At 64.8% G+C, this 24,011-nt stretch overlaps 2 protein-coding genes across 4 annotated transcripts in view; both read left to right on the forward strand.

Annotated features, from left to right (window-relative positions):
• The window catches only part of ASIC1 (acid sensing ion channel subunit 1), a 34,073-nt gene that overhangs the window by 3,976 nt on the left and 6,086 nt on the right, over positions 1–24,011 (forward strand). For 2 of the 3 annotated variants that reach the window (XM_064638904.1, XM_064638905.1), the window contains exons 3-5: positions 1,869–2,064; positions 23,276–23,426; positions 23,831–23,958. In XM_064638904.1, coding sequence (XP_064494974.1) covers positions 1,869–2,064; positions 23,276–23,426; positions 23,831–23,958 — 475 coding nt within the window. Of the gene's footprint in view, positions 1–1,868; positions 2,065–17,077; positions 19,710–23,275; positions 23,427–23,830; positions 23,959–24,011 lie in introns of those variants that run through there. The other variant, XM_064638903.1, reaches the window with a different exon arrangement.
• Positions 3,059–9,978, forward strand: LOC135404121 (mucin-6-like). The gene is made up of 4 exons (XM_064638698.1): positions 3,059–4,527; positions 8,616–8,993; positions 9,069–9,553; positions 9,645–9,978. The coding sequence occupies exons 1-4, from the start codon at positions 3,059–3,061 to the stop codon at positions 9,767–9,769; spliced, it is 2,457 nt and encodes an 818-aa protein (XP_064494768.1). The 3' UTR covers positions 9,770–9,978.

A 24,011-nucleotide genomic window follows, 5' to 3' on the forward strand; every position in this document is an offset into this window, starting at 1 on the left:
TCCATGCCCTGGGTGCCATCACACCCATCTCTGTGCCCTGGGTGCCACCACACCCATCTCCATGCCCTGGGTGCCATCACACCCATCTCCATGCCCTGGGTGCCATCACACCCATCTCCATGCCCTGGGTGCCACCACACCCATCTCTGTGCGCCCTGGGTGCCATCACACCCATCTCTGTGCCCTGGGTGGCATCACACCCGTCTCTGTGCCCTGGGTGCCATCACACCCATCTCCATGCCCTGGGTGCCATCACACCCTGTTCCATGTCCTGGGTGCCATCACACCCAGCTCTGTGCCCTGGGTGCCACCACACCCATGTCCATGCCCTGGGTGCCATCACACCCATCTCCATGCCCTGGGTGCCACCACACCCATCTCTGTGCCCTGGGTGCCATCACACCCATCTCTGTGCCCTGGGTGCCATCACACCCATCTCCATGCCCTGGGTGCCATCACACCCATCTCTGTGCCCTGGGTGCCACCACACCCATCTCCATGCCCTGGGTGCCATCACACCCATCTCCATGCCCTGGGTGCCATCACACCCATCTCCATGTCCTGGGTGCCATCACACCCATCTCCATGCCCTGGGTGCCATCACACCCATCTCCGTGCCCTGGGTGCCACCACACCCATCTCTGTGCCCTGGGTGCCATCACACCCATCTCCATGCCCTGGGTGCCACCACACCCATCTCTGTGCCCTGGGTGCCACCACACCCATCTCCATGCCCTGGGTGCCACCACACCCATCTCCATCTCCTGAGTGCCACCACACCCATCTCTGTGCCCTGGGTGCCATCACCCCCAGGGAAGCCCCTTGCCCACCCTCCCCTGCCCGTCCCCACGGCCGTGGTGGCTCCTCGGTGCTGCCAAGCCCCTGCCACGAGCCCGGTGCCCACAGCAAGGTGCCCTCCCTGCCCATGCCAATGCCAGGGGGGCTTCACCGCTGCCCCCTCGGGCAGGGGTTTGCAGCCAGGACACCAGAGCTGAGACCCTGCACACTCAGCCCATGTCCCACCAGAGCTGGGACCCTGCACACTCAGCCCACGTCCCACCAGGGCTGAGACCCTGAGACCCTGCACACTCAGCTCACATCCCACCAGGGCTGAGACCCTGCACACTCAGCCCATGTCCCACCAGGGCTGAGACCCTGAGACCCTGCACACTCAGCCCACGTCCCACCAGAGCTGAGACCCTGCACACTCAGCCCACGTCCCACCAGAGCTGAGACCCTGCACACTCAGCCCACATCCCACTAGGGCTGAGACCCTGCACACTCAGCACACGTCCACCAGAGCTGAGACCCTGAGACCCTGCACGCTCAGCCCATGTCCCACCAGAGCTGAGACCCTGCACACTCAGCCCATGTCCCACCAGAGCTGAGACCCTGCACGCTCAGCCCATGTCCCACCACACTCAGCCCATGTCCCACCAGAGCTGAGACCCTGCACACTCAGCCCATGTCCCACCAGAGCTGAGACCCTGAGACCCTGCACACTCAGCCCATGTCCCACCAGAGCTGAGACCCTGCACGCTCAGCCCATGTCCCACCACACTCAGCCCATGTCCCACCACACTCAGCTCACGTCCCACCAGGGCTGAGACCCTGCACACTCAGCCCATGTCCCACCAGGGCTGAGACCCTGCACACTCAGCCCATGTCCCACCTCACCAGGATGCCACCACAGGCACAGGGCAGTGGCCCCTGCCCACCCCTCCCGTGCCCCTGGGCCACCTCGTGCCCCTGGGCCACCTCGTGCCCTCGGATGCTCCGGAAACGGGATCGGGGCAGACCCAGCTCCTGCGAATCCCAAACGGGATCCCAGCCGGGCCTGAGCCTCCCCCTGCCCTTGCCTCCCAAAGGTACGAGATCCCGGACATCCAGACGGCCGACGAGAAGCAGCTGGAGATCCTGCAGGACAAGGCCAACTTCCGCAACTTCAAACCCAAACCCTTCAACATGCTGGAGTTCTACGACCGCGCCGGGCACGACATCCGGGAGATGCTGCTCTCCTGCTTCTTCCGGGGGGAGCAGTGCACCCCCGAGGACTTCAAAGTGGTGAGTGACCCCCCCCGGGGCCGGGGGGGTGTTTGTTTGTCCCCCCCAGGGCTGGGGGGGTGTTTATCTGTCCGCCTGGAGCCGCTCCTGCCCCCCTTCCAGCCGGGAAAGGGCTTTGGCAGCGGCTTCCCCTCGCCGGGATTCGCGGGGTTTGGGGTTTGCTGCTGCTCAGGGTTTGGGAGATTTGGGGTTTGCTGCTTCTCCAGGTTTGGGAGATTTTGTTTTGTTGCTGCTCCAGGTTTGGGAGGTTTGGGGTTTGCTGCTTCTCCAGGTTTGGGTTTGCTGCTTCTCTGGGTTTGGGAGGTTTGGGGTTTGTTGCTGCTCTGGGTTTGGGAGATTCGGGTTTGCTGCTTCTCCAGGTTTGGGAGATTTGGGGTTTGTTGCTGCTGCTCCGGGTTTGGGTTTGCTGCTTCTCCAGGTTTGGGAGATTCGGGTTTGTTGCTTCTCCAGGTTTGGGAGGTTTGGGGTTTGCTGTTTCTCCAGGTTTGGGTTTGCTGCTTCTCCAGGTTTGGGAGATTTGGGGTTTGCTGCTTCTCCAGGTTTGGGAGGTTTGGGGTTTGCTGTTTCTCCAGGTTTGGGAGGTTTTGGTTTGCTGCTGCTCCGGGTTTGGGAGATTTGGGTTTGTTGCTTCTCCAGGTTTGGGAGATTTGGGTTTGTTGCTTCTCCAGGTTTGGGAGATTTGGGGTTTGCTGCTTCTCCGGGTTTGGGAGATTTGGGTTTGCTGCTGCTCCAGGTTTGGGAGATTTGGGTTTGCTGCTTCTCCATGTTTGGGAGGTTTGGGGTTTGCTGCTGTTCCAGTTTTGGGGTTTGTTGCTGCTCCAGGTTTGGGGTTTGTTGCTGCTCTGGGTTTGGGGTTTGCTGCTGCTCCTTGCTGTGGCCTCCCGGGGGTGTCCCCACGTGGGCAGAGCTGCCCGGGGATGGTTTTGGGCTCTGCAGGGCAGGGCCGGGGGGGGAGGCACGGGGGGAAAGCACGGATGGATGGATGGACGGATGGATGGATGGATGGATGGATGGCAGGGAGCCCAGGGAGCCCAGGGAGCCCCGTCATCCCTTGGGAACGCGGGTGCCGGCGGCGGCACAGGCTGTGCCCCCACACAGGGGTTGGGAGCACAATCGAGCCTTTGTGCCTTTGTGCAGCCTCTCCCTGCCCAGCTGGGGACGAGACAGCGACAGCGCCGGCTCTTGGGGGGCTGCCCCATCCCTCGGGGGCTGCCCCATCCCTCGGGGGCTGCCCCATCCCTCGGGGGCTGCCCCATCCCTCGGGGGTGGCCGGGGGTTGCCGGGGGTCTGCGCCGCTCCAGGTCCCGTCCTTGTCCCCACTCCGGGGGCTGCGGGGCCGCCGCCGGGTCCCGGAGGTTTTAATGCCCTTCCCGGAATCCCGTCCCTCCTGTCAGTCCCTCCCGGCAGCCGTCGGGAGGTCGGGTCGTTAAATGGAGGCACGTTGTTGTTTAAATGGGGTTGCAGCCCCGGGAGGGGGGGGTCGGATCCCCTCCGGGGGTCGGATCCCCCCGGGCCGGCTCCAGCCCGGCTCCTGCTCCCCTCCCCGGGCTCTTCCCGAGGCACAATCGTTGTTCCCTGCACCAAAATCCCCCCAGGGACCCTCCTCCCAGCTCCCACCTCCCTCTGCCCAGTTCCAACCCCCCCAGGGACCCTCCTCCCAGCTCCTCACCTCCCTCTACCAGGCTCCAAAACCCCCCCAGGGACCCTCATTCCAGCTCCCACCTCCCTCTGCCAGGTTCCAACCCCCCCAGGGACCCTCATCCCATCTCCCCACCTCCCTCTACCGGGTTCCAACCCCCCCAGGACCCTCATCCCAGCTCCCACCTCCCTCTGCCAGGTTCCAACCCCCCCAGGACCCTCCTCCCATCTCCCCACCTCCCTCTGCCCAAACCCCCCAGGGACCCTCCTCCCAGCTCCCACCTCCCTCTGCCGGGTTCCAAACCCCTCATGGACCCTCATCCAGCTCCCACCTCCCTCTGCCAGGTTCCAACCCCCCCAGGGACCCTCATCCCAGCTCCCACCTCCCTCTGCCGGGTTCCAACCCCCCCATGGACCCTCATCCCAGCTCCCACCTCCCCTCTGCCGGGTTCCAAACCCCCCCTGGGACCCTCCTCCCAGCTCCCACCTCCCTCTGTCAGGCTCCAACCCCCCCAGGGACCCTCATCCCAGCTCCCACCTCCCTCTGCCGGGTTCCAAACCCCCCAGGGGACCCTCCTCCCATCTCCCCACCTCCCTCTGCCCCCTCCAGCCGGCCCAAAAGCCGGGCAGGCTCCCGCAGCTGGTTCGTTGTTCCTGCCTGGATTATTCCTGGCGAGCAGGTCGGGATGATTTAATGGATTTGATTAGAGAAAGCTGCTGGCTCTGTGCTGCATCCCCGGGGCCCTCTGGATTCCCCCTGGGCAGCCTGGCACGGGCAGGGCCGTGTGTGGGGCTGGGATGGTGCTGCCCATGCAGGGGGGTCCCGTGCCTCGTTCCCCTCTGCGTTTTGGGGAGCCCCTCGTGCTGCCCAAGGGTGGTTTTGGGGCCTCTGCTGCCCCTCTGCTCTCACTGGCACAGAGGGCACGGAGAGGGAACGTGCCAGGGAGGGTTTGGGACAGGTTGGTCCCTCCCTGTCCCCGACCCTCCTGCAGCTGCTTCACTTCAGGGCCGGGGCCAGTTGGGACATCAGGGGCCTTTGGGGACATCCAGGGGGTCAGTGGGGACATCCAGGGGGTCAGTGGGGACATCCAGGGGGTCAGTGGGGACATCAGGGGTCAGTGGGGACAACCAGGGGTCAGTGGGGACATCCAGGGGGTCAGCAGGGGCAGCCAGGGGTCAGTGGGATCAGCCAGGGGTCAGTGGGGACATCTGGGGTCAATGGGATCAGCCAGGGGTCTGTGGGGACATCTGGGGTCAATGGGATCAGCCAGGGGTCTGTGGGGACAGCCAGGGGTCTGTGGGGACAGCCAGGGGTCAGTAGGGACATCTGGGGTCAGTGGGAACATCCAGGGGGTCAGTGGGGACAGCTGGGGTCAGTGGGGACAGCTGGGGGGTCAATGGGATCAGCCAGGGGTCAGTGGGGACATCCAGGGGGTCAGTGAGGACAGCCAGGGGGTCAGTGAGGACAGCCAGGGGGACAACGAGGTCATCCAGGGGGTCAGCAAGGGACACGAGGCTGAGGGACAAGTCCTGACCCCCCCTCAGGACACGGGCTGAGATGTCCCCGTGCCCAGGGCTGTGTCCAGAGCCTCAGACCCACAGGGGTGGGACAGGCAGGGACAGAGCCCCAGTTCCCTTTGTGGGGTGGGACAGGGAGGAACAGAACCCCAGTTCTCTCTGTGGGGTGGGACAGGCAGGGACAGAGCCCCAGTTCCCTTTGTGGGGTGGGACAGGCAGGGACAGAGCCCCAGTTCCCTTTGTGGGGTGGGACAGGCAGGGACAGAGCCCCAATTCCCTTTTGGGGTGGGACAGGCAGGGACAGAGCCCCAGTTCCCTTTGTGGGGTGGGACAGGCAGGGACAGAGCCCCAATTCCCTTTTGGGGTGGGACAGGCAGGGACAGAGCCCCAGTTCCCTTTGTGGGGTGGGACAGGCAGGGACAGAGCCCCAATTCCCTTTTGGGGTGGGACAGGCAGGGACAGAGCCCCAATTCCCTTTGTGGGGTGGGACAGGCAGGGACAGAACCCCAGTTCTCTCTGTGGGGTGGGACAGGCAGGGGACAGAGCCCCAGTTCCCTTTTGGGGTGGGACAGGCAGGGACAGAGCCCTGTTCCACCTCCCTGTCCCCATCCCACCTCCCTGTCCCCATCCCACCTCCCTGTCCCCATCCCAGCTCCCTGTCCCAGCTCCCCATCCCAGCTCCCTGTCCCCATCCCAGCTCCCTGTCCCCATCCCAGCTCCCTGTCCCCATCCCATCTCCCTGTCCCCATCCCAGCTCCCTGTCCCCATCCCCAGCTCCCTGTCCCCATCCCAGCTCCCTGTCCCCCTCCTGCTCCGAGCCAGAGCCCCGGGGAGTGTTCACGGGACATCCCCGAGGAGCTGCAGGGGATTGATTAAGACCTCTGGAGTGTTTCCATGAGGCTCCGGGGCTGAGCTGGCGCTGGGGAGAATTGAGTTTGATGTGGAAATCCTGTGGAGATCGTGTGGAGATCGTGCTGCTGCCTTTGGCGCTGGGTTCTGCATCCTCTGCCCTGGAAAGGCAGGAGGGGGAGCGAGGCAGGGAGCAGGAAGGGAGCAGGAAGGGTCTGCAGCAGTCCCAGCAAACCCCCCCCACACTCCTCCTCTCCTCCTTCCTCCCACCTCCGGAGCTGCTGTGACAGAGGAGGGATCTGGAAACGTGTCCCTGTGCCCCACAGCCCCCCACTGCTCCCTGCTGAGCCTCCCCACCTCCCTCCTCCCCCTGCCAGCCCCACGGGGCACCACCAGCTCCTGCTACACCCCTCAGACCCCCCCTAAACCCCAACGTGTGCCCCCTGCACCCCTCAGACCCCCCTAAACCCCAACATGTGCCCCCTGCACCCCCAAAACCTCCGTGTGCCCCACTGGGCACCACCAGCTCCTGCTGTGCCCCTCAGACCCCCCCTAAACCCCAACGTGTGCCCCCTGCACCCCTCAGCCCCCCCTAAACCCCAACGTGTGCCCCCTGCACCCCTCAGACCCCCCTAAACCCCAACGTGTGCCCCCTGCACCCCTCAGACCCCCCTAAACCCCAACGTGTGCCCCCTGCACCCCTCAGACCCCCCCAAACCCCAACGTGTGCCCCCTGCGCCCCTCAGACCCCCCCAAACCCCAAGGTGTGCCCCAAAACCCCTGTGCCCCCCCGAGCTCCCCGCTCAGCCCTCAGCCCACCCCGCTCCAGCCCGGGGGGGTGTCGGGGCTCAGCTCCTGCCACCCCGGGAGCCCCACAACCCCTCTTCCTGCCAAAGAACCCCTCGAGTGGGTCCAACCTGCCCCTCTGGGGGGTTCTGGGGTGTCCTGCAGCCCCCCGGGAGCTCGAAGGGAGGGGTCCTGGGGTGTCCTGCAGCCCCCCCGGGGTCCCGGAGGGACGGGAGCAGCGCCCCGGGGGTGCTCGACCGGGGGATGTTGCTGCTCCCCCGCTCCACCTCCCTCATCCCCGCAGCATCCAGGCCCCGACCCCGCTCGGGGGGACCCCCCGGTGCCGCCCCCGGCCCCCCCCGGCCCCGTGGCTGTCACAAGGCCCCGGAGCCCCCGCGGCGAGCGGAGCTCCCCCCGCGGCGCAGCGTTAGTGGATAATCACGGAGCCGGGGCGAGGAGCATCTCCAGCGCAGCTGGAGAGACCCAGGCACGGGAATTACTGATACCCAGACGTTTCCTGCAGCTTTTGACAGTTCATAAACAAACCGCATGGGTCCATCTGGCTCCTGGAAAAAAAAAAACAACAACTCGGGGGCAGCGTGTGGGCGGCAGGGACGGCACCATCCTGCTCCTTCCTGCTCCTTCCTGCCCTGGGGTCGGTCCCCAGCGCCTTCCCGGGATCCAACCCTTCCCTCCAAGGTCCCAGAGCGTTTACAGATTCTGCGAGGCATCCCAGTGATTTATGTAAATCGCTTTTTAAAGCTCCTCAATAACTTATAAGCGCCGGGAAAAAAGGATCCGGGGATTCACCTCGGGCGTCCCGGCGGGGCTCCCCTCGCCCGTGTCCTCGTCCTCAGGCTCTTCCCCCACGTCTGCCTCTCCCCCCGGCTGAGCAGCAGCAGAGTCTGACCCCGGAGGTTGCCTCATTTTCCAGACGAGCGGAGCGGACCCGGCGGGAGGAGCTGATGGGAGGGGACGGAGCAGGGACGGTTTCCCGGGGATGACTCGGCTCTCCCGGGAAGGGCAGCGGGTCGGGAGCGCCCCCGGCTCTGTCGTCTCGTCCTCAGCTGGGAGATTTTCCAGGATCACCGCGTTTTGCCCGAGGCAAATCATCCAGAAAACAACCGGGACCTGCTCAGACGCTGCTGCTCCTCCCCGGCTCCACCCGGGGCTTCCCCGGGCACCAGGATTTGGGATCCCCCCTCGGCTGCTCGTGGCTTTGCTCGCCCCACACCGATGGGAACGTGGAGACAGCAGCTCCTGCTGGAATCCAGCTGCGTTTCCCGTCCCCTCTGCAGCGGGACAGGGGTGCTGATCCCACCCTGACCTCGGCCAGGACGGGGGAGAGGAGGGTCAGGAGGAAGCAGGACGAGGGCACCGGTGCTGGGCAGGGCACAGAGAGAGGCTGGCACGTGCCTGTGCCTGGGCACCGCCTCGTTAGAGCTCCGGTGAATCATCCAGAGCCTCCGACCCCTGAGGGCTGAACAACGTCGGGATTAGGGAAGGAGGGAGGCACAGCCAGGGGGGTCACACCCCCAAAACTCTGCATGCCCAGGGGGGTCACACCCCCGGAGCTCTTTGTGCACCCAGGGGGGTCACACCCCCAAAACTCTGCATGCCCAGGGGGGTCACACCCCCGGAGCTCTTTGTGCACCCAGGGGGTCACACCCCCGGAGCTCTTTGTGCACCCAGGGGGGTCACACCCCCAAAACTCTGCATGCCCGGGGGGGTCACACCCCCAAAACTCTTTGCACACCCAGAGGGGTCACACACTCACATACAGAGCTCCTGGTACAACCAGATGTGTCACACACAGAGCTCTGTGCACACCCAGAGGTGTCACACACACACTCACACACCCCCAGAGGTGTCACACACAGCTCCTGGCACACCCAGAGGTGTCACACACACACTCACACACACACAGAGGTGTCACACACCCCCCCCGAAAGCTCTTTGCACACACAGAGGTGTCACAAACACACACACAGAGCTCTTGGCACACCCAGAGGTGTCACACACACACTCACACACACACAGAGGTGTCACACACCCCCCCCGAAAGCTCTTTGCACACACAGAGGTGTCACAAACACACACACAGAGCTCTTGGCACACCCAGAGGTGTCACACACACACTCACACACACACAGAGGTGTCACACACCCCCCCCGAAAGCTCTTTGCACACACAGAGGTGTCACAAACACACACACAGAGCTCTTGGCACACCCAGAGGTGTCACACACACACTCACACACACACAGAGGTGTCACACACACACCCCGAAAGCTCTTTGCACACACAGAGGTGTCACAAACACAGAGCTCCTGGTACAACCAGAGGTGTCACACACACACACACAGAGCTCTTTGCACACCCAGAGGTGTCACAAACACACTCACACACACACTCACACACACACAGAGGTGTCACACACACCCCCCAAAGCTCTGTGCACACCCAGAGGTGTCACACACACACTCACACACACACTCACACACACCCAGAGGTGTCACAAACACACTCACACACATCCAGAGGTGTCACACACACTCACACACAGCTCTTGGCACACCCAGAGGTGTCACAAACACACTCACACACACACACAGAGCTCTTGGCACACCCAGAGGTGTCACACACACACCCCCAGAGGTGTCACACACACTCACACACAGCTCCTGGCACACCCAGAGGTGTCACACACACTCACACACAGCTCCTGACACACCCAGAGGTGTCACACACACACCCAGAGGTGTCACACACACTCACACACATCCAGAGCTGTCACACTGAGAGCTCTGGAGCAGCTCAGCTGCACCTCGGGCCCTTTCTGCTCCTCTGGCGATGCCTCTGCACATAAAGGCTCGTTAGCACATGAATTATTAACGACTATTAATAAGCTGTAATGGCATTTGTGGCTGCTGGGGGAGATGAAGAGGCTTTCCAGGGGCATCCGGTGTCACGGCTCGGGGTGGTGCCCACGGGTGTCCCGAGGGATCCACGGGCTGGGAGTGCAGCCCTGGATGGCACCAGCACGTGGGGGGGGTTTCCAAATTTCTCCCCCTCAACCTCCCCTCGGGGTTTATCCCACCCCAGGCTGGGGATTCCAAAGGATCTGCCCAGGATCTTCCCAGTGCTGTTTTCCCCTCTCTGCCCCCCCGATTTCAAGTGGGGAGAAGCCGGGGCAGAGGGGGCAGGTCCCCCAAGGCTGTGGAGCCACAGATCCCCACGGGGAGCCCAGAAAATCCTCTGTCTCGTGGCCTTTTTGCCTCGGTTTAATTTCCCTGGCTGTTTGCAGCCGCCTCTGTTTTATTGCCTGTGGAGCTTGGCCTGAGCTCTCTGCAGTTCCTGCTCCAGCCAGGGAGCTCCAGGGGCTCCTCTCCAGCTCTTATTTATTTATACAGCCCCCACCGTTGGATATTACAGCCAATTCCTTTTTTTTATTATTTATAGAGGGTTTTTTTGCAGCGTGGAGGGTTTGGTGCCTTTGCATCCAGGGACAGAGCCAGGGCAGGGGGTTCCCACCCACCCCGGGGTTCCTCAGGGATTTGAAATCCCTGCCCCACGTTCTCCCAGCAGCGAAGAGCCACGGGGAGATCCCCGCAGAGCCCCCGGGGCCGGGAGACTCCCCTGCCTGGAGCAGATCAGATTTGAACACCGCGATGCGGCTCCGAGGGAAATTCCAGGCTGGAATTGCGCGTTCGTTCCGCCCTCCCCTAAAACCCCCGGCTCGGATCCTCCTGCCCGGGGCTGTCTGAGCAGCTGGGAAGGACGTCGGGAAAAAATCGGGACCCGCCCGCGGGCGGTTCGTGACCGGCGGGGGACGCGGGGAAAAGGCATCGGGATAAAGGGGATAATCCCGGGAATTAGCGGCACCTCGGCAGCGCCCTCCCCCCCCCGGCGTCCTGGTGACCCCTCCTGGCACGAAGGGACGGTGCCAGAGGGTAAATGAGGGCACAAAGGGACGGTGCCAGCGGGTAAATGAGCTCTCGGCAGAACAAAGCGGTTCAAGAGATCCCGGCGAGGAGGACGAGGTCGGTTCCACGGCCCACGGAGCTGCTGGGGGGTCCTGGCAGAGCCCCCCCCGAGGACCCCGAGGCTGCTGGTGGCCCCCGGTGCCCAGGGCAGCAGCACCGCTCACCCGAGGAAAGCTTTGAAAGATTAATGGGGTTTAAATGGGAGCGTTTGGAGAGGAGATGAGGCTCATTTGAGAGGAAATCAGAGGGAACGGCGGGAGCCGGGGAGGCCCCGGCTCCATAATGAATTCCACTTAGCACATTAATCACCAGAATGTGCTTTTTATTAAAGTCCTGAGCGGAGGGTGCTGAGTCTGCACCCAGGGCAGGATGGCACAGGGACCTGGAGCACAATGGCACAGGGACCTGGAGCAGGATGGCACAGGGATCTGGAGCAGGATGGCACAGGGAGCTGGAGCAGGATGGCACAGGGACCTGGAGCAGGATGGCACAGGGATCTGGAGCAGGATGGCACAGGGAGCTGGAGCACAATGGCCCAAGGACCTGGAGCAGGATGGCACAGGGACCTGGAGCAGGATGGCACAAGGACCTGGATCACAATGGCACAGGGATCTGGAGCAGGATGGCACAAGGATCTGGAGCAGGATGGCACAAGGACCTTGAGGAGGATGGCACAGGGATCTGGAGCAGGATGGCACAGGGACCTGGAGCAGGATGGCACAGGGATCTGGAGCAGGATGGCACAAGGATCTGGAGCAGGATGGCACAGGGATCTGGAGCAGGATGGCACAGGGATCTGGAGCAGGATGGCACAGGGACCTGGAGCAGGATGGCACAGGGATCTGGAGCAGGATGGCACAAGGATCTGGAGCAGGATGGCACAAGGACCTTGAGGAGGATGGCACAAGGATCTGGAGCACAATGGCACAGGGAGCTGGAGCAGGATGGCACAGGGATCTGGAGCAGGATGGCACAGGGACCTGGAGCAGGATGGCACAAGGACCTGGAGCAGGATGGCACAGGGACCTGGAGCAGGATGGCACAGGGACATGGAGCAGGATGGCACAAGGACATGGAGCAGGATGGCACAGGGACCTGGATCACAATGGCACAGGGACCTGGAGCAGGATGGCACAAGGACCTGGAGCAGGATGGCACAAGGACCTGGAGCAGGATGGCACAGGGACCTGGAGCAGGATGGCACAAGGACATGGAGCACAATGGCACAAGGACATGGAGCACAATGGCACAAGGACCTGGAGCAGGATGGCACAGGGATCTGGAGCAGGATGGCACATGGACCTGGAGCAGGATGGCACAGGGACATGGAGCAGGATGGCACAAGGACCTGGAGCAGGATGGCACAGGGATCTGGAGCAGGATGGCACAGGGATCTGGAGCAGGATGGCACAGGGACCTGGAGCAGGATGGCACAAGGACCTGGAGCAGGATGGCACAAGGATCTGGAGCAGGATGGCACAGGGACCTGGAGCAGGATGGCACAGGGACCTGGAGCAGGGTGGCACAGGGACCTGGATCACAATGGCACAGGGACCTGGAGCAGGATGGCATAAGGACATGGAGCAGGGTGGCACAGGCACCTGGAGCACCTGCCACGCCACCAAAAGCACCGGGAAGCCCGAGCCGGCCCCAAAAAGCCCCCTGGGGTTTCCCGTTTCCCTCCCCCGCTGGATCCGGGCGCGCAGCTCCCTCCTCCCGCATCCCCAGTCCCTCAGCCGGGGCTGCCGGGCCCGCAGGGCCGGGGTGGGGAGGAGGCGGAGGTGGGGAATAATACAGAGGGGAAAAAAACCCTCTTTTTCTGCATCAGAATGTGACATGCTAATCCACTGTGAAGCGGTCTAATCTGGGGGATAAAGGGCTGGATAACACAAACTGCGCCCGGGCTTGGCCGGCGGAGCGAGCGCAGGCAAGGTGGCAGCATCTGATAAAGGGAACGGGATTAGTCCCGCCAGAGATCCCGGGCAATCCCACCTCGCTCGGCTGCCCTGCTCTGCCTTCCCGCCGGGGATCCGGGCGGGATCCGCTGTCTGGGAGCTGTCCCGGAGCGGCTCATCCCGCCCGGGGCTCATCCCACCCGGAGCTCCTCATCCCGCCCGGGGCTCATCCCGCCCGGGGCTCATCCCGCCCGGGGCTCATCCCACCGGGAGCTCCTCATCCCACCCGGAGCTCCTCATCCCGCCCGGGGCTCATCCCACCGGGAGCTCCTCATCCCGCCCGGAGCTCATCCCGCCCGGAGCTCATCCCGCCCGGAGCTCATCCCACCCGGAGCTCCTCATCCCGCCCGGAGCTCCTCATTCTACCCGGAGCGGCTCATCCCGCCCGGAGCTCATCCCGCCCGGAGCTCATCCCGCCCGGAGCTCATCCCGCCCAGAGCTCCTCATCCCGCCCGGAGCTCCTCATCCCACCCGGAGCTCATCCCACCCGGAGCTCCTCATCCCGCCCGGGGCTCATCCCGCCCGGAGCTCATCCCGCCCGGGGCTCATCCCACCCGGAGCTCATCCCGCCCGGAGCTCATCCCACCCAGAGCTCCTCATCCCACCCGGAGCTCCTCATCCCACCCGGAGCTCCTCATCCCGCCCGGAGCTCATCCCGCCCAGAGCTCCTCATCCCACCCAGAGCTCCTCATCCCGCCCGGAGCTCATCCCGCCCGGAGCGGCTCATCCCACCCGGAGCTCCTCATCCCGCCCGGAGCTCATCCCGCCCGGAGCTCATCCCACCCGGAGCTCCTCATCCCACCCGGAGCTCCTCATCCCACCCGGAGCTCCTCATCCCACCTGGAGCTCCTCATCCCACCTGGAGCTCCTCATCCCACCCGGAGCTCATCCCGCCCGGAGCTCATCCCACCCGGAGCTCCTCATCCCGCCCGGAGCTCATCCCACCCGGGGCTCCTCATCCCGCCCGGAGCTCCTCATCCTGCCCGGAGCTCCTCATCCCACCCGGAGCTCATCCCGCCCGGAGCTCCTCATCCCACCCGGAGCTCCTCATCCCACCCGGAGCTCCTCATCCCACCCGGAGCTCATCCCGCCCGGGGCTCATCCCGCCCGGGGCTCATCCCGCCCGGAGCTCCTCATCCCACCCGGAGCTCATCCCGCCCGGGGCTCATCCCACCCAGAGCTCATCCCGCCCGGAGCTCCTCATCCCGCCCGGAGCTCCTCATCCCGCCCGGAGCTCATCCCACCCGGAGCTCCTCATCCCGCCCGGAGCTCATCCCGCCCGGAGCTCATCCCACCCGGAGCTCCTCATCCCACCCGGAGCTCATCCCACCCTGAGCTCATCCCACCCGGAGCTCCTCATCCCACCCGGAGCTCCTCATCCCGCCCGGAGCTCATCCCACCCGGAGCTCATCCCACCCGGAGCTCCTCATCCCACCCGGAGCTCCTCATCCCGCCCGGAGCTCATCCCACCCGGAGCTCCTCATCCCGCCCGGAGCTCCTCATCCCGCCCGGAGCTCATCCTGCCCGGAGCTCATCCCGCCCGGATCGGCGATGGCAGCGCCGCAGGTGCTTCCCCACCACCATTTTGGCAGCTCCGGGAGCCGCAAAGCGCATCCACGTGGAAAAAAAAAAATCTGCTTTTTTTTTGTCTCCCTTTGGGTTCACCCGCCCGGGACAGCCCGGCTGCGGGGAGCCCCAAATATCCACCCCCCACACGCTGCTCTGGGGCTGCACCCGCCTCTCATCCCTCCCCACCATCCAGCTCGACCTCCGGGCGCCCCGCGGGGGTGTCGCGGGCAGCTCGGCCCCGGCTCGGCCGGATTTTTGGCAGCGCCAGGCTCGCTCCCCCCGGGCACTTTCCGCGCCAGCCTCCCCGGGGGGCTCTCGGGCCCGGGATAACAGAGCTCGCGATGTTGTTTTCTCCTCGCCTCCTCGGGGACTGGTTTATCTCTATGAATAACTCCATCCCGGCTTTGATCTCCTCTGCCATTAAAGCGTGACAGGCTGTGAAATGTGCTGCTGCTGCTGCTGCTGCTGCCGTCAAATCCCCCTCCCGCTCCTCCGCCTCCCCCCCGCCGCCTCCGCGCTGCTCCCCCGCTCCGGGGAACCTCCTTCTCCTTTCCCCGGGCCGTGACGGGCTGCGGAGCGGGGAGGGGGGCCGAACAGCCCCGGGACAGCGGCCAAAAGCAGCGCTGGAGCCGGGAAAAACCCCATCCCTGTCCCCCATCCCATCCCTGTCCCCCCATCCCATCCCATCCCTGTCCCCCATCCCATCCCTGTCTCCCATCCCATCCCTGTCCCTGTTCCTGTCCCCCCATCCCATCCCTGTCCCTGTTCCTGTCCCCCCATCCCATCCCTGTCCCCCCATCCCATCCCTGTCCCTGTTCCTGTCCCCCCATCCCATCCCTGTCCCCCCATCCCATCCCTGTCCCTGTTCCTGTCCCCCCATCCCATCCCTGTCCCCATCCCATTCCTGTCCCCCATCCCATCCCTGTCCCTGTTCCTGTCCCCCCATCCCATCCCTGTCCTCCATCCCATCCCTGTCCCTGTTCCTGTCCCCCCATCCCATCCCTGTCCCCCCATCCCATCCCTGTCCCCCATCCCATTCCTGTCCCCCATCCCATCCCTGTCCCTGTTCCTGTCCCCCCATCCCATCCCTGTCCTCCATCCCATCCCTGTCCCTGTTCCTGTCCCCCCATCCCATCTCATCCCTGTCCCTCCATCCCATCCCTGTTCCTGTCCCCCATCCCATCCCTGTCCCCCCATCCCCGTCCCCCCATCCCATCCCTGTCCCCCCATCCCATCCCTGTCCCTGTCCCCCATCCCTGTCCCCCATCCCATCCCTGTCCCCCCATCCCATCCCTGTCCCCCCATCCCACCCCTGTCCCCCCATCCCATCCCTGTCCCCCCATCCCTCATCCCTCCCTGCTGCAGGAGGAGCATCCCCGGGGCCGCCGCCACGGGGGTTGATGTCACGGCTAATTATAAACATCCCCCGTCCCTCGCCCCCGCCAAAAGCTTTTACCTGAGAGAGAGAGGGTAAAAATAACTCCCCGGGCGGGGGAGGAGCTGGAACGAGCCCAAGGACTCCTCCAGCACCTCCCAAAACTCGCGCACACAAAAAAGCGGGACGGCACCGCCCTGCCCGCTTCGTCCCCCGGCCCCGGGGGTCGGGACACGCTCCCCTTGGCGCCGGTGCCGGGCTGGGGATGTCACCGGGCTGGGGATGTCCCCGGTCACCTTCACGCCGCGGGGATGGGACAGGGGGTGTAACCGGAGCCGGGCCCGGCTCGTCCCCCCCGCCCCGAACCGGCCCCGGCGCTCCCCGAGAGCTCTTTGAGCCGAGCGAGGCGGGTTAATGGCCCCAGTCGATGATGGAACGTTTTCATTACAGCATCTCCCTCTCTCCCTCTCTCTCTCTCTCTCCCTGCTGCAATCGCTCCCGAGAAGACACATTAAACCTTCCCCGTGCCAAGGGCTGGGATCAGCCCCTCGCTGGGATCAGCCCCTCGCTGGGATCAGCCCCTCGCTGGCACCGGCAGGGACTGGGCAGCAGAACTCCCTGCCCGTGCCCTGCCAGGGCCAAACAAACCCCCTCAGCCTGAAATTCCACCTCCCTTCCCCTCTCCCTCCTGCAGCCACGGCACAGAAACCCTGTCCCAGAGCTGGGGAGCTCCAGAACCCCCCCCCCAGCTCTGCCAAGAGCATCCTCCAGCTCTGCTCGGTGTGGGATCAGCCCAGCTCGCTCCCAGCCTGTTCCCACAGGGCTGAGCCAGCCCAGTGATCCCCCTCCCCATCCCAGGAGGATCCCTGATGCCTTTAGAGCCCAGGCTGTGACCTGACCCCCACGTCCTGGTGGCTCCCAGCCCCCCAACCCACCTCCCTGGCCCCCTTTCCCGGGAGGATTTTCCAGCTCGGGCTCTCGGAGCTGCTCCCAGGAGGGATGACCTTGCTCTGGGCTTGATGAAATTACATCCCACGGCTCTGGCTCTCATCCCCAAGGTCACCCACCCTTTCTCCCAGGTCCCTGAGCTTTGTGGGATGTGGCAGCAGCCCTCTTACACATTCCCTGTTGGGAACATCGAGCTCAGGGAGCCCCGGGAAGGGACGAGCTGCTGTCACACCCTTGGTCACCCACCCCGTGCGTGTCCTGCCCGTCCCACCGGTGTCACCAGCTCAGGAATCACAGAGAACTGTGCATTGTACAGATCTGTACCCTCTCCTGATGGATTTGTCCCCCCAGTTTGTTGTGTCCCCCTGTGCTGGGGTGTGCTCAGGAAGGAGGAATTGGGGGTTTGGGGTGAGCTCATCCCACCCAGGCATGAACCAGAACCTCCCTCCCAGCCCCTGCACATCCCGGTGCTGCTGGATTTCCATGCTCCCCTTCCCCCCTGGGCCGGTGCTGGCAGGGCTGGAGGTGGTTCTGTGGTCTCTGGATGCTTTTACCAAGTGCTGAGTGCAGGAAAACAGCAAAACCACGAGAAGGGGCCGCGCTGCTGCAGGGAGGAGACAACGAGATCCCGGCAGCCAGCCTGGAGGGAGGCTCCATCCCACAACCCTGCAGAGGGGCTGCTCCCTAGGACCCCCAGCCCAGTCTTCTCCATCCCAGCATCCTGAAAAGTGGCTGCTCTCCAGGATTCCCAGCCTGGATGGAGGCTCCATCTCATAACCCTGCAGAGGGGCTGCTCTCTGGAATTCCCAGCCTGGATGGAGGCTCCATCCCAGCACCCTGCAGAGGGGCTGCTCTCTGGGACCCCCAGCCCAGCCTTCTCCATCCCAGCATCCTGAAAAGTGGCTGCTCTCCAGGATTCCCAGCCTGGATGGAGGCTCCATCCCACAACCCTGCAGAGGGGCTGCTCTCTGGAATTCCCAGCCTGGATGGAGGCTCCATCTCACCACCCTGCAGAGGGGCTGCTCTCTGGAATTCCCAGCCTGGATGGAGGCTCCATCCCAGCACCCTGCAGAGGGGCTGCTCTCTGGAATTCCCAGCCTGGATGGAGGCTCCATCCCAGCACCCTGCAGAGGGGCTGCTCTCTGGAATTCCCAGCCTGGATGGAGGCTCCATCTCACCCCCCTGCAGAGGGGCTGCTCCCTAGGACCCCCAGCCCAGCCTTCTCCATCCCAGCATCCTGAAAAGTGGCTGCTCTCCAGGATTCCCAGCCTGGATGGAGGCTCCATCCCACCACCCTGAACCAGGGCTGCTCTGCAGGATTCCCAGCCCAGACTTCTCCATCCCACCACCCTGCAAAGGGGCTGCTCTCTGGAATTCCCAGCCCAACCTTCTCCATCCCATCACCCTGAACCAGGGCTGCCCTCCAGGATTCCCAGCACGAGGCCTGGATGCCATTCCCTGAGGGAAGCGATGGCTCCCTGTGCCCAGCTGGGATCCAAAGGGAGGTGGCACACCCGGCACTGGCTGGGCTCTGCAGGAGGAGCCACGACTGGAACAACACCCAAACCCCTCCAAAACCATCCCTGCCTGGAGGAAGACGGCTTGGAATGTCGGATTTGCTGGATGCTCCTGGCATGGGGGAATCAGCCCATGGGGACGGGCCCTGCCAGGGCAGGATGGGCACCGAGAGAGCTCGGGGACCCCTCCATCCTTCTGCCCTCCTGGCACCACAACAGCACAGTGTCACAGGCATTTTGGGAAAACCTCTGGCTCTTGAGGAGGAGCTCTCAGAGGAGGAGCTCTCAGGGCCCGGCATATGGCAGCTCCAGAGACAGCCTGGCCCCAGCAGGGAGCACTGGCTGGAGCAGCCGCTCGGGCTGCCAGGGCCAGGCCACGCAGGGAGGGCGGAGGACGCGGCGTGGGGACCTGGCACAGAGGGGACCTGCACACAACTCCTCTGTTCCTGGGGTCTGGCAGCCCCCTGGGCAGCACCCGGAGCTCCCGAGGTGCTCCTGGAGCCGGTGGTGCCTCTGCTCCGTCCTGGCAGCCGCGGGCAGCCGGTCCCGGGGGACGTGGGGAGCCCGCAGAACCGCCCCTCGCTCCTCCTCCCCTGCTCCTGCTCCTCTTATACCCTCCTCTCTCCGTCCCCTCTGCTCCTCTCCCTCCCTCGCTCCTCTTTCCTCCTCCATTCCTCCTCCCTGAACTCGCCCCTTCGCTCTCCCTCCTTCCCTGCCCCTCTCACACACCCCGAGGAACCGACCCAGCACCGGAGACCCCCAGGCTGTGGCCGGACGGGCACCAGGACCCCCCTCTCCAGAGCTGGGCCCCCCCAGAGCGGGCGATGCCCCTCCAGATCTTCTGCACCGTCTCCTTCTCCAGCGAGGAAGGGCCTGAGGACGCCACGGACCCCGGGAAGGGAGAGGACGGAGCAGACGAGTTCCTGTACGGGCAGGAGGACGATGAAGAGGAGGAGGAGGACGCAGGGGCAGCCACGGACTTGGCAGCCTTCGCCAGCAGCTGCACCTTGCACGGGCTGAGCCACATCTTCGTGGAGGGCGGGCTGGGCGCCCGGCAGGCGCTCTGGGCTCTGGCCTTCCTCCTCTCCCTCTCGGCCTTCCTCTACCAGGCGGGCGACCGCGTCGCCTGCTACCTGGAGCGCCAGCACGTCACGCTGCTCCGCGAGGAGCAGAGCCCCGAGCTGACCTTCCCCGCCGTCACCCTCTGCAACGTCAACCGCGCGCGGCTCTCGCAGCTCAGCCGCCGCGACCTGCTCTACCTGGCCCCGCTGGTCCGCTACGAGCCCGGCACGGAGCTGGGCTTTGGCACAGAGCTGGGCTTTGGCACAGAGCTGGGCTTGGCCCCGGCCCCGCCCGGCCCCTGGGAGGAGGAGGAGGAGGAGGAGGAGGATGAGGAGCCCCTCAATCTGTTTGGGTTTTTTAACCGCACGTGCCACAGGCTGGAGGACATGCTGCTGAGCTGCCGCTACCGCGGCCGGCGCTGCGGCCCCGCCGACTTCGCGCCGGTGAGTAGCCCCCGGGGTGGCCCCACGTGTGTGGGACCAGGCACGGCCCTTGGAGCACCGGGTGGGACCAGGAGCAGCAGGGGATGCTGCCCTTGGAGCACCGTGTGGGACCGGGCAGGGCTGGGAATGCTGCCCTTGGAGCACCGTGTGGGACCAGGAGCAGCAGGGGATGCTGCCCTTGGAGCACCATGTGGGACCGGGCAGGGCTGGGAATGCTGCCCTTGGAGCACCGTGTGGGACCAGGAGCAGCTGGGGATGCTGCTCTTGGAGCACCATGTGGGACCAGGCCCGGTGGGGGAGATGCTGCCCTTGGAGCACCGTGTGGGATTGGACACAGCCCTTGGAGCACCGGGTGGGACCAGGAGCAGCTGGGAATGCTGCCCTTGGAGCACTGGGTGGGTCCGGGCACAGCCCTTGGAGCACCGTGTGGGACCAGGAGCAGCAGGGGATGCTGCTCTTGGAGCACCATGTGGGACCAGGTACAGCCCTTGGAGCACCGTGTGGGACCAGGAGCAGCAGGGGATGCTGCCCTTGGAGCACCAGGTGGGACTGGGCACGGGCAGGGGAGATGCTGCCCTTGGAGCATCGTGTGGGACCAGGAGCAGCAGGGGATGCTGCCCTTGGAGCACCGTGTGGGACCGGGCAGGGCTGGGAATGCTGCCCTTGGAGCACTGGGTGGGACCAGGAGCAGCTGGGGATGCTGCCCTTGGAGCACCATGTGGGACCAGGAGCAGCAGGGGATGCTGCCCTTGGAGCACCCTGTGGGATGGGGCATGGCTGGGAATGCTGCCCTTGGAGCACCGGGTGGGTCCGGGCACAGCCCTTGGAGCACCGGGTGGGACCAGGAGCAGCAGGGGATGCTGCCCTTGGAGCACTGTGTGGGATCAGGAGCAGCTGGGATTGCTGCCCTTGGAGCACCGGGTGGGACCGGGCAGGGCTGGGAATGCTGCCCTTGGAGCACCGGGTGGGACCAGGAGCAGCAGGGGATGCTGCTCTTGGAGCACCATGTGGGACCAGGTACAGCCCTTGGAGCACTGGGTGAGACCAGGAGCAGCAGGAGATGCTGCCCTTGGAGCACTGTGTGGGACAGGGCATGGCTGGGAATGCTGCCCTTGGAGCACCGTGTGGGACTGGGCAGGGCTGGGAATGCTGCCCTTGGAGCGCCATGTGGGATGGGGCAGGGCTGGGAATGCTGCCCTTGGAGCACCGTGTGGGACCAGGTACAGCCCTTGGAGCACCATGTGGGACTGGGCATGGGCAGGGGAGATGCTGCCCTTGGAGCTCTGTGTGGGACCGGGCATGGCTGGGAATGCTGCCCTTGGAGCTGATATCTCAGCCCCAGCCCTGGAGAGCCGTCGGTGGGACACGGAGAGAGCAGCCCCAGGGCCGTGGCACCTCTGTCCTGGTGCTCTGAGCCCGCTGCCCTCACGTGCCCCTTGCTGGAGTTGTGGCAGCTGGAAGGGCCGAGGAGGGACAGGGGGGGTCCAGGATCCCATCCCCTGGAGGTGTGGGGCTGAGTGTCCCACTGTGGGGGACCAGGGCTGCCCTGGGCTCCGTGGGGCTGAGGCGCTGTAGGTCTGCAACATCTCCACCCCTGAGCCTCGGTGGAACCTCTCCTCCTCTGCCTGGGCCAAGTTCCAACACTGGGTTCTCAGTTCCAACACCGAGAGACCCCCGTGGGTCAGGAGCCCGGGTTGGGCTGTGTCCAGGCTGGGGGTGGCTGTGTCCAGGCTGGGGGTGGCTGTGTCCTGGGGGTGGCTGTGTCCTGGGGATGGCTGTGTCCAGGCTGGGGGTGGCTGTGTCCTGGAAGTGGCTGTGTCCTGGAGGTGGCTGTGTCCTGGGGGTGGCTGTGTCCTGGGGGTGGCTGTGTCCTGGGGATGGCTGTGTCCTGGGGGTGGCTGTGTCCTGGGGATGGCTGTGTCCTGGGGGTGGCTGTGTCCTGGGGGTGGCTGTGTCCTGGGGATGGCTGTGTCCTGGAGGTGGCTGTGTCCTGGAGATTACTGTGTCCTGAGGATGGCTGTGTCCTGGGGGTGGCTGTGTCCAGGCTGGGGGTGGCTGTGTCCTGGAAGTGGCTGTGTCCTGGAGGTGGCTGTGTCCTGGGGATGGCTGTGTCCTGGGGGTGGCTGTGTCCTGGGGATGGCTGTGTCCTGGAGATTACTGTGTCCTGGGGATGGCTGTGTCCTGGAGGTGGCTGTGTCCAGGGATGGCTGTGTCCTGGGGATGGCTGTGTCCAGGCTGGGGATGGCTGTGTCCTGGGGATGGCTGTGTCCTGGGGATGGCTGTGTCCTGGAGATTACTGTGTCCTGGGGATGGCTGTGTCCTGGAGGTGGCTGTGTCCAGGGATGGCTGTGTCCTGGGGATGGCTGTGTCCAGGCTGGGGATGGCTGTGTCCTGGGGATGGCTGTGTCCTGGGGGTGGCTGTGTCCTGGAGATTACTGTGTCCTGGGGATGGCTGTGTCCTGGAGGTGGCTGTGTCCTGGGGGTGGCTGTGTCCTGGAGATTACTGTGTCCTGAGGATGGCTGTGTCCTGGGGGTGGCTGTGTCCTGGGGGTGGCTGTGTCCAGGCTGAGGGTGGCTGTGTCCTGGGGATGGCTGTGTCCTGGGGGTGGCTGTGTCCTGGGGGTGGCTGTGTCCTGGAAATTACTGTGCCCTGGGGGTGGCTGTGTCCAGGCTGAGGGTGGCTGTGTCCTGGGGGTGGCTGTGTCCTGGGGGTGGCTGTGTCCAGGCTGAGGGTGGCTGTGTCCTGGGGGTGGCTGTGTCCTGGGGATGGCTGTGTCCTGGAAGTGGCTGTGTCCTGGGAGTGGCTGTGTCCTGGGGGTGGCTGTGTCCTGGGGGTGGCTGTGTCCTGGGGATGGCTGTGCCCTGGGGGTGGCTGTGTCTTGGAGGTGGCTGTGCCCTGGGGATGGCTGTGTCCTGGGGATGGCTGTGTCCTGAGGGTGGCTGTGTCCTGGGGATGGCTGTGTCCTGGAGGTGGCTGTGTCCTGGGGATGGCTGTGTCCTGGAGGTGGCTGTGTCCTGGGGATGGCTGTGTCCAGGCTGGGGGTGGCTGTGTCCTGGAAGTGGCTGTGTCCTGGAGGTGGCTGTGTCCTGGGGATGGCTGTGTCCTGGAGGTGGCTGTGTCCTGGGGATGGCTGTGTCCTAGAGATGGCTGTGTCCTGGGGATGGCTGTGTCCTGGGGGTGGCTGTGTCCAGGCTGGGGGTGGCTGTGTCCTGGGGATGGCTGTGTCCAGGCTGGGGGTGGCTGTGTCCTGGGGGTGGCTGTGTCCTGGGGCTGGCTGTGTCCTGGGGATGACTGTGTCCTGGGGATGGCTGTGTCCTAGAGATGGCTGTGTCCTGGGGATGGCTGTGTCCTGGGGGTGGCTGTGTCCTGGGGCTGACTGTGCCCTGGGGGTGGCTGTGTCCAGGCTGAGGGTGGCTGTGTCCTGGGGATGACTGTGTCCTGGGGATGGCTGTGTCCTGGGGATGGCTGTGTCCTAGAGATGGCTGTGTCCTGGGGCTGGTGACGCCCTCCTGGCTCCGTGCTGTGGCTCCTCAGAGGGGCCTCAGCCCCGTGTCCTCTCCCGCAGGTCTTCACCCGCTACGGGAAGTGCTACACCTTCAACGCGGGGCAGGACGGGAAGCCCCGGCTCATCACCATGAAGGGGGGCACTGGCAACGGCCTGGAGATCATGCTGGACATCCAGCAGGACGAGTACCTGCCAGTGTGGGGGGAAACAGGTAACCCACAGCCCCAGCGGGTCACCAGCAGCTCCTGGGGTGCTCCCCGGCCCCTTCCCGGCTCCCTCCTCTTCCCTCCTTCCATCTCCCACCACTTCAGGTCCTTTCTTTGCCTCTGCCTTCCCCTCCTTTGTCTTTGCTCCTCGCCATGGCAACTCCCCGCTGGTTTAGACACATCCCTTGTTTATAAATAGAGGCAAAACACTTCCCTGCCGAGAGCAGGAGGGTCAGGGGCGGAGGGGGCAAGGACGTGGTGCAGCAAACAGGTTTGGAGGGACAGCAGACAGATGGATGGACATGTGGAGGGACCAAATGGCCCGGGGAGGGGGGGGGGGGAGAGTGGGAGGCAGAAGTTTTGGGAGCAGGGACGGTACCCGGCTCATCCCACCCTCTCCCTGCTGCAGATGAGACCTCGTTCGAAGCCGGGATCAAGGTGCAGATCCACAGCCAGGACGAGCCCCCCCTGATCGACCAGCTGGGCTTCGGGGTGGCCCCCGGCTTCCAGACCTTCGTGTCCTGCCAGGAGCAGCGGGTAGGGCTGGGGGGGGCCGGGGTTCTCCCTCCTGACACGGAGCCTGTTGGGTG

This window comes from Pseudopipra pipra, chromosome 30 (genome assembly GCF_036250125.1).
Source record: "Pseudopipra pipra isolate bDixPip1 chromosome 30, bDixPip1.hap1, whole genome shotgun sequence".
Lineage (NCBI taxonomy): Eukaryota > Metazoa > Chordata > Aves > Passeriformes > Pipridae > Pseudopipra > Pseudopipra pipra.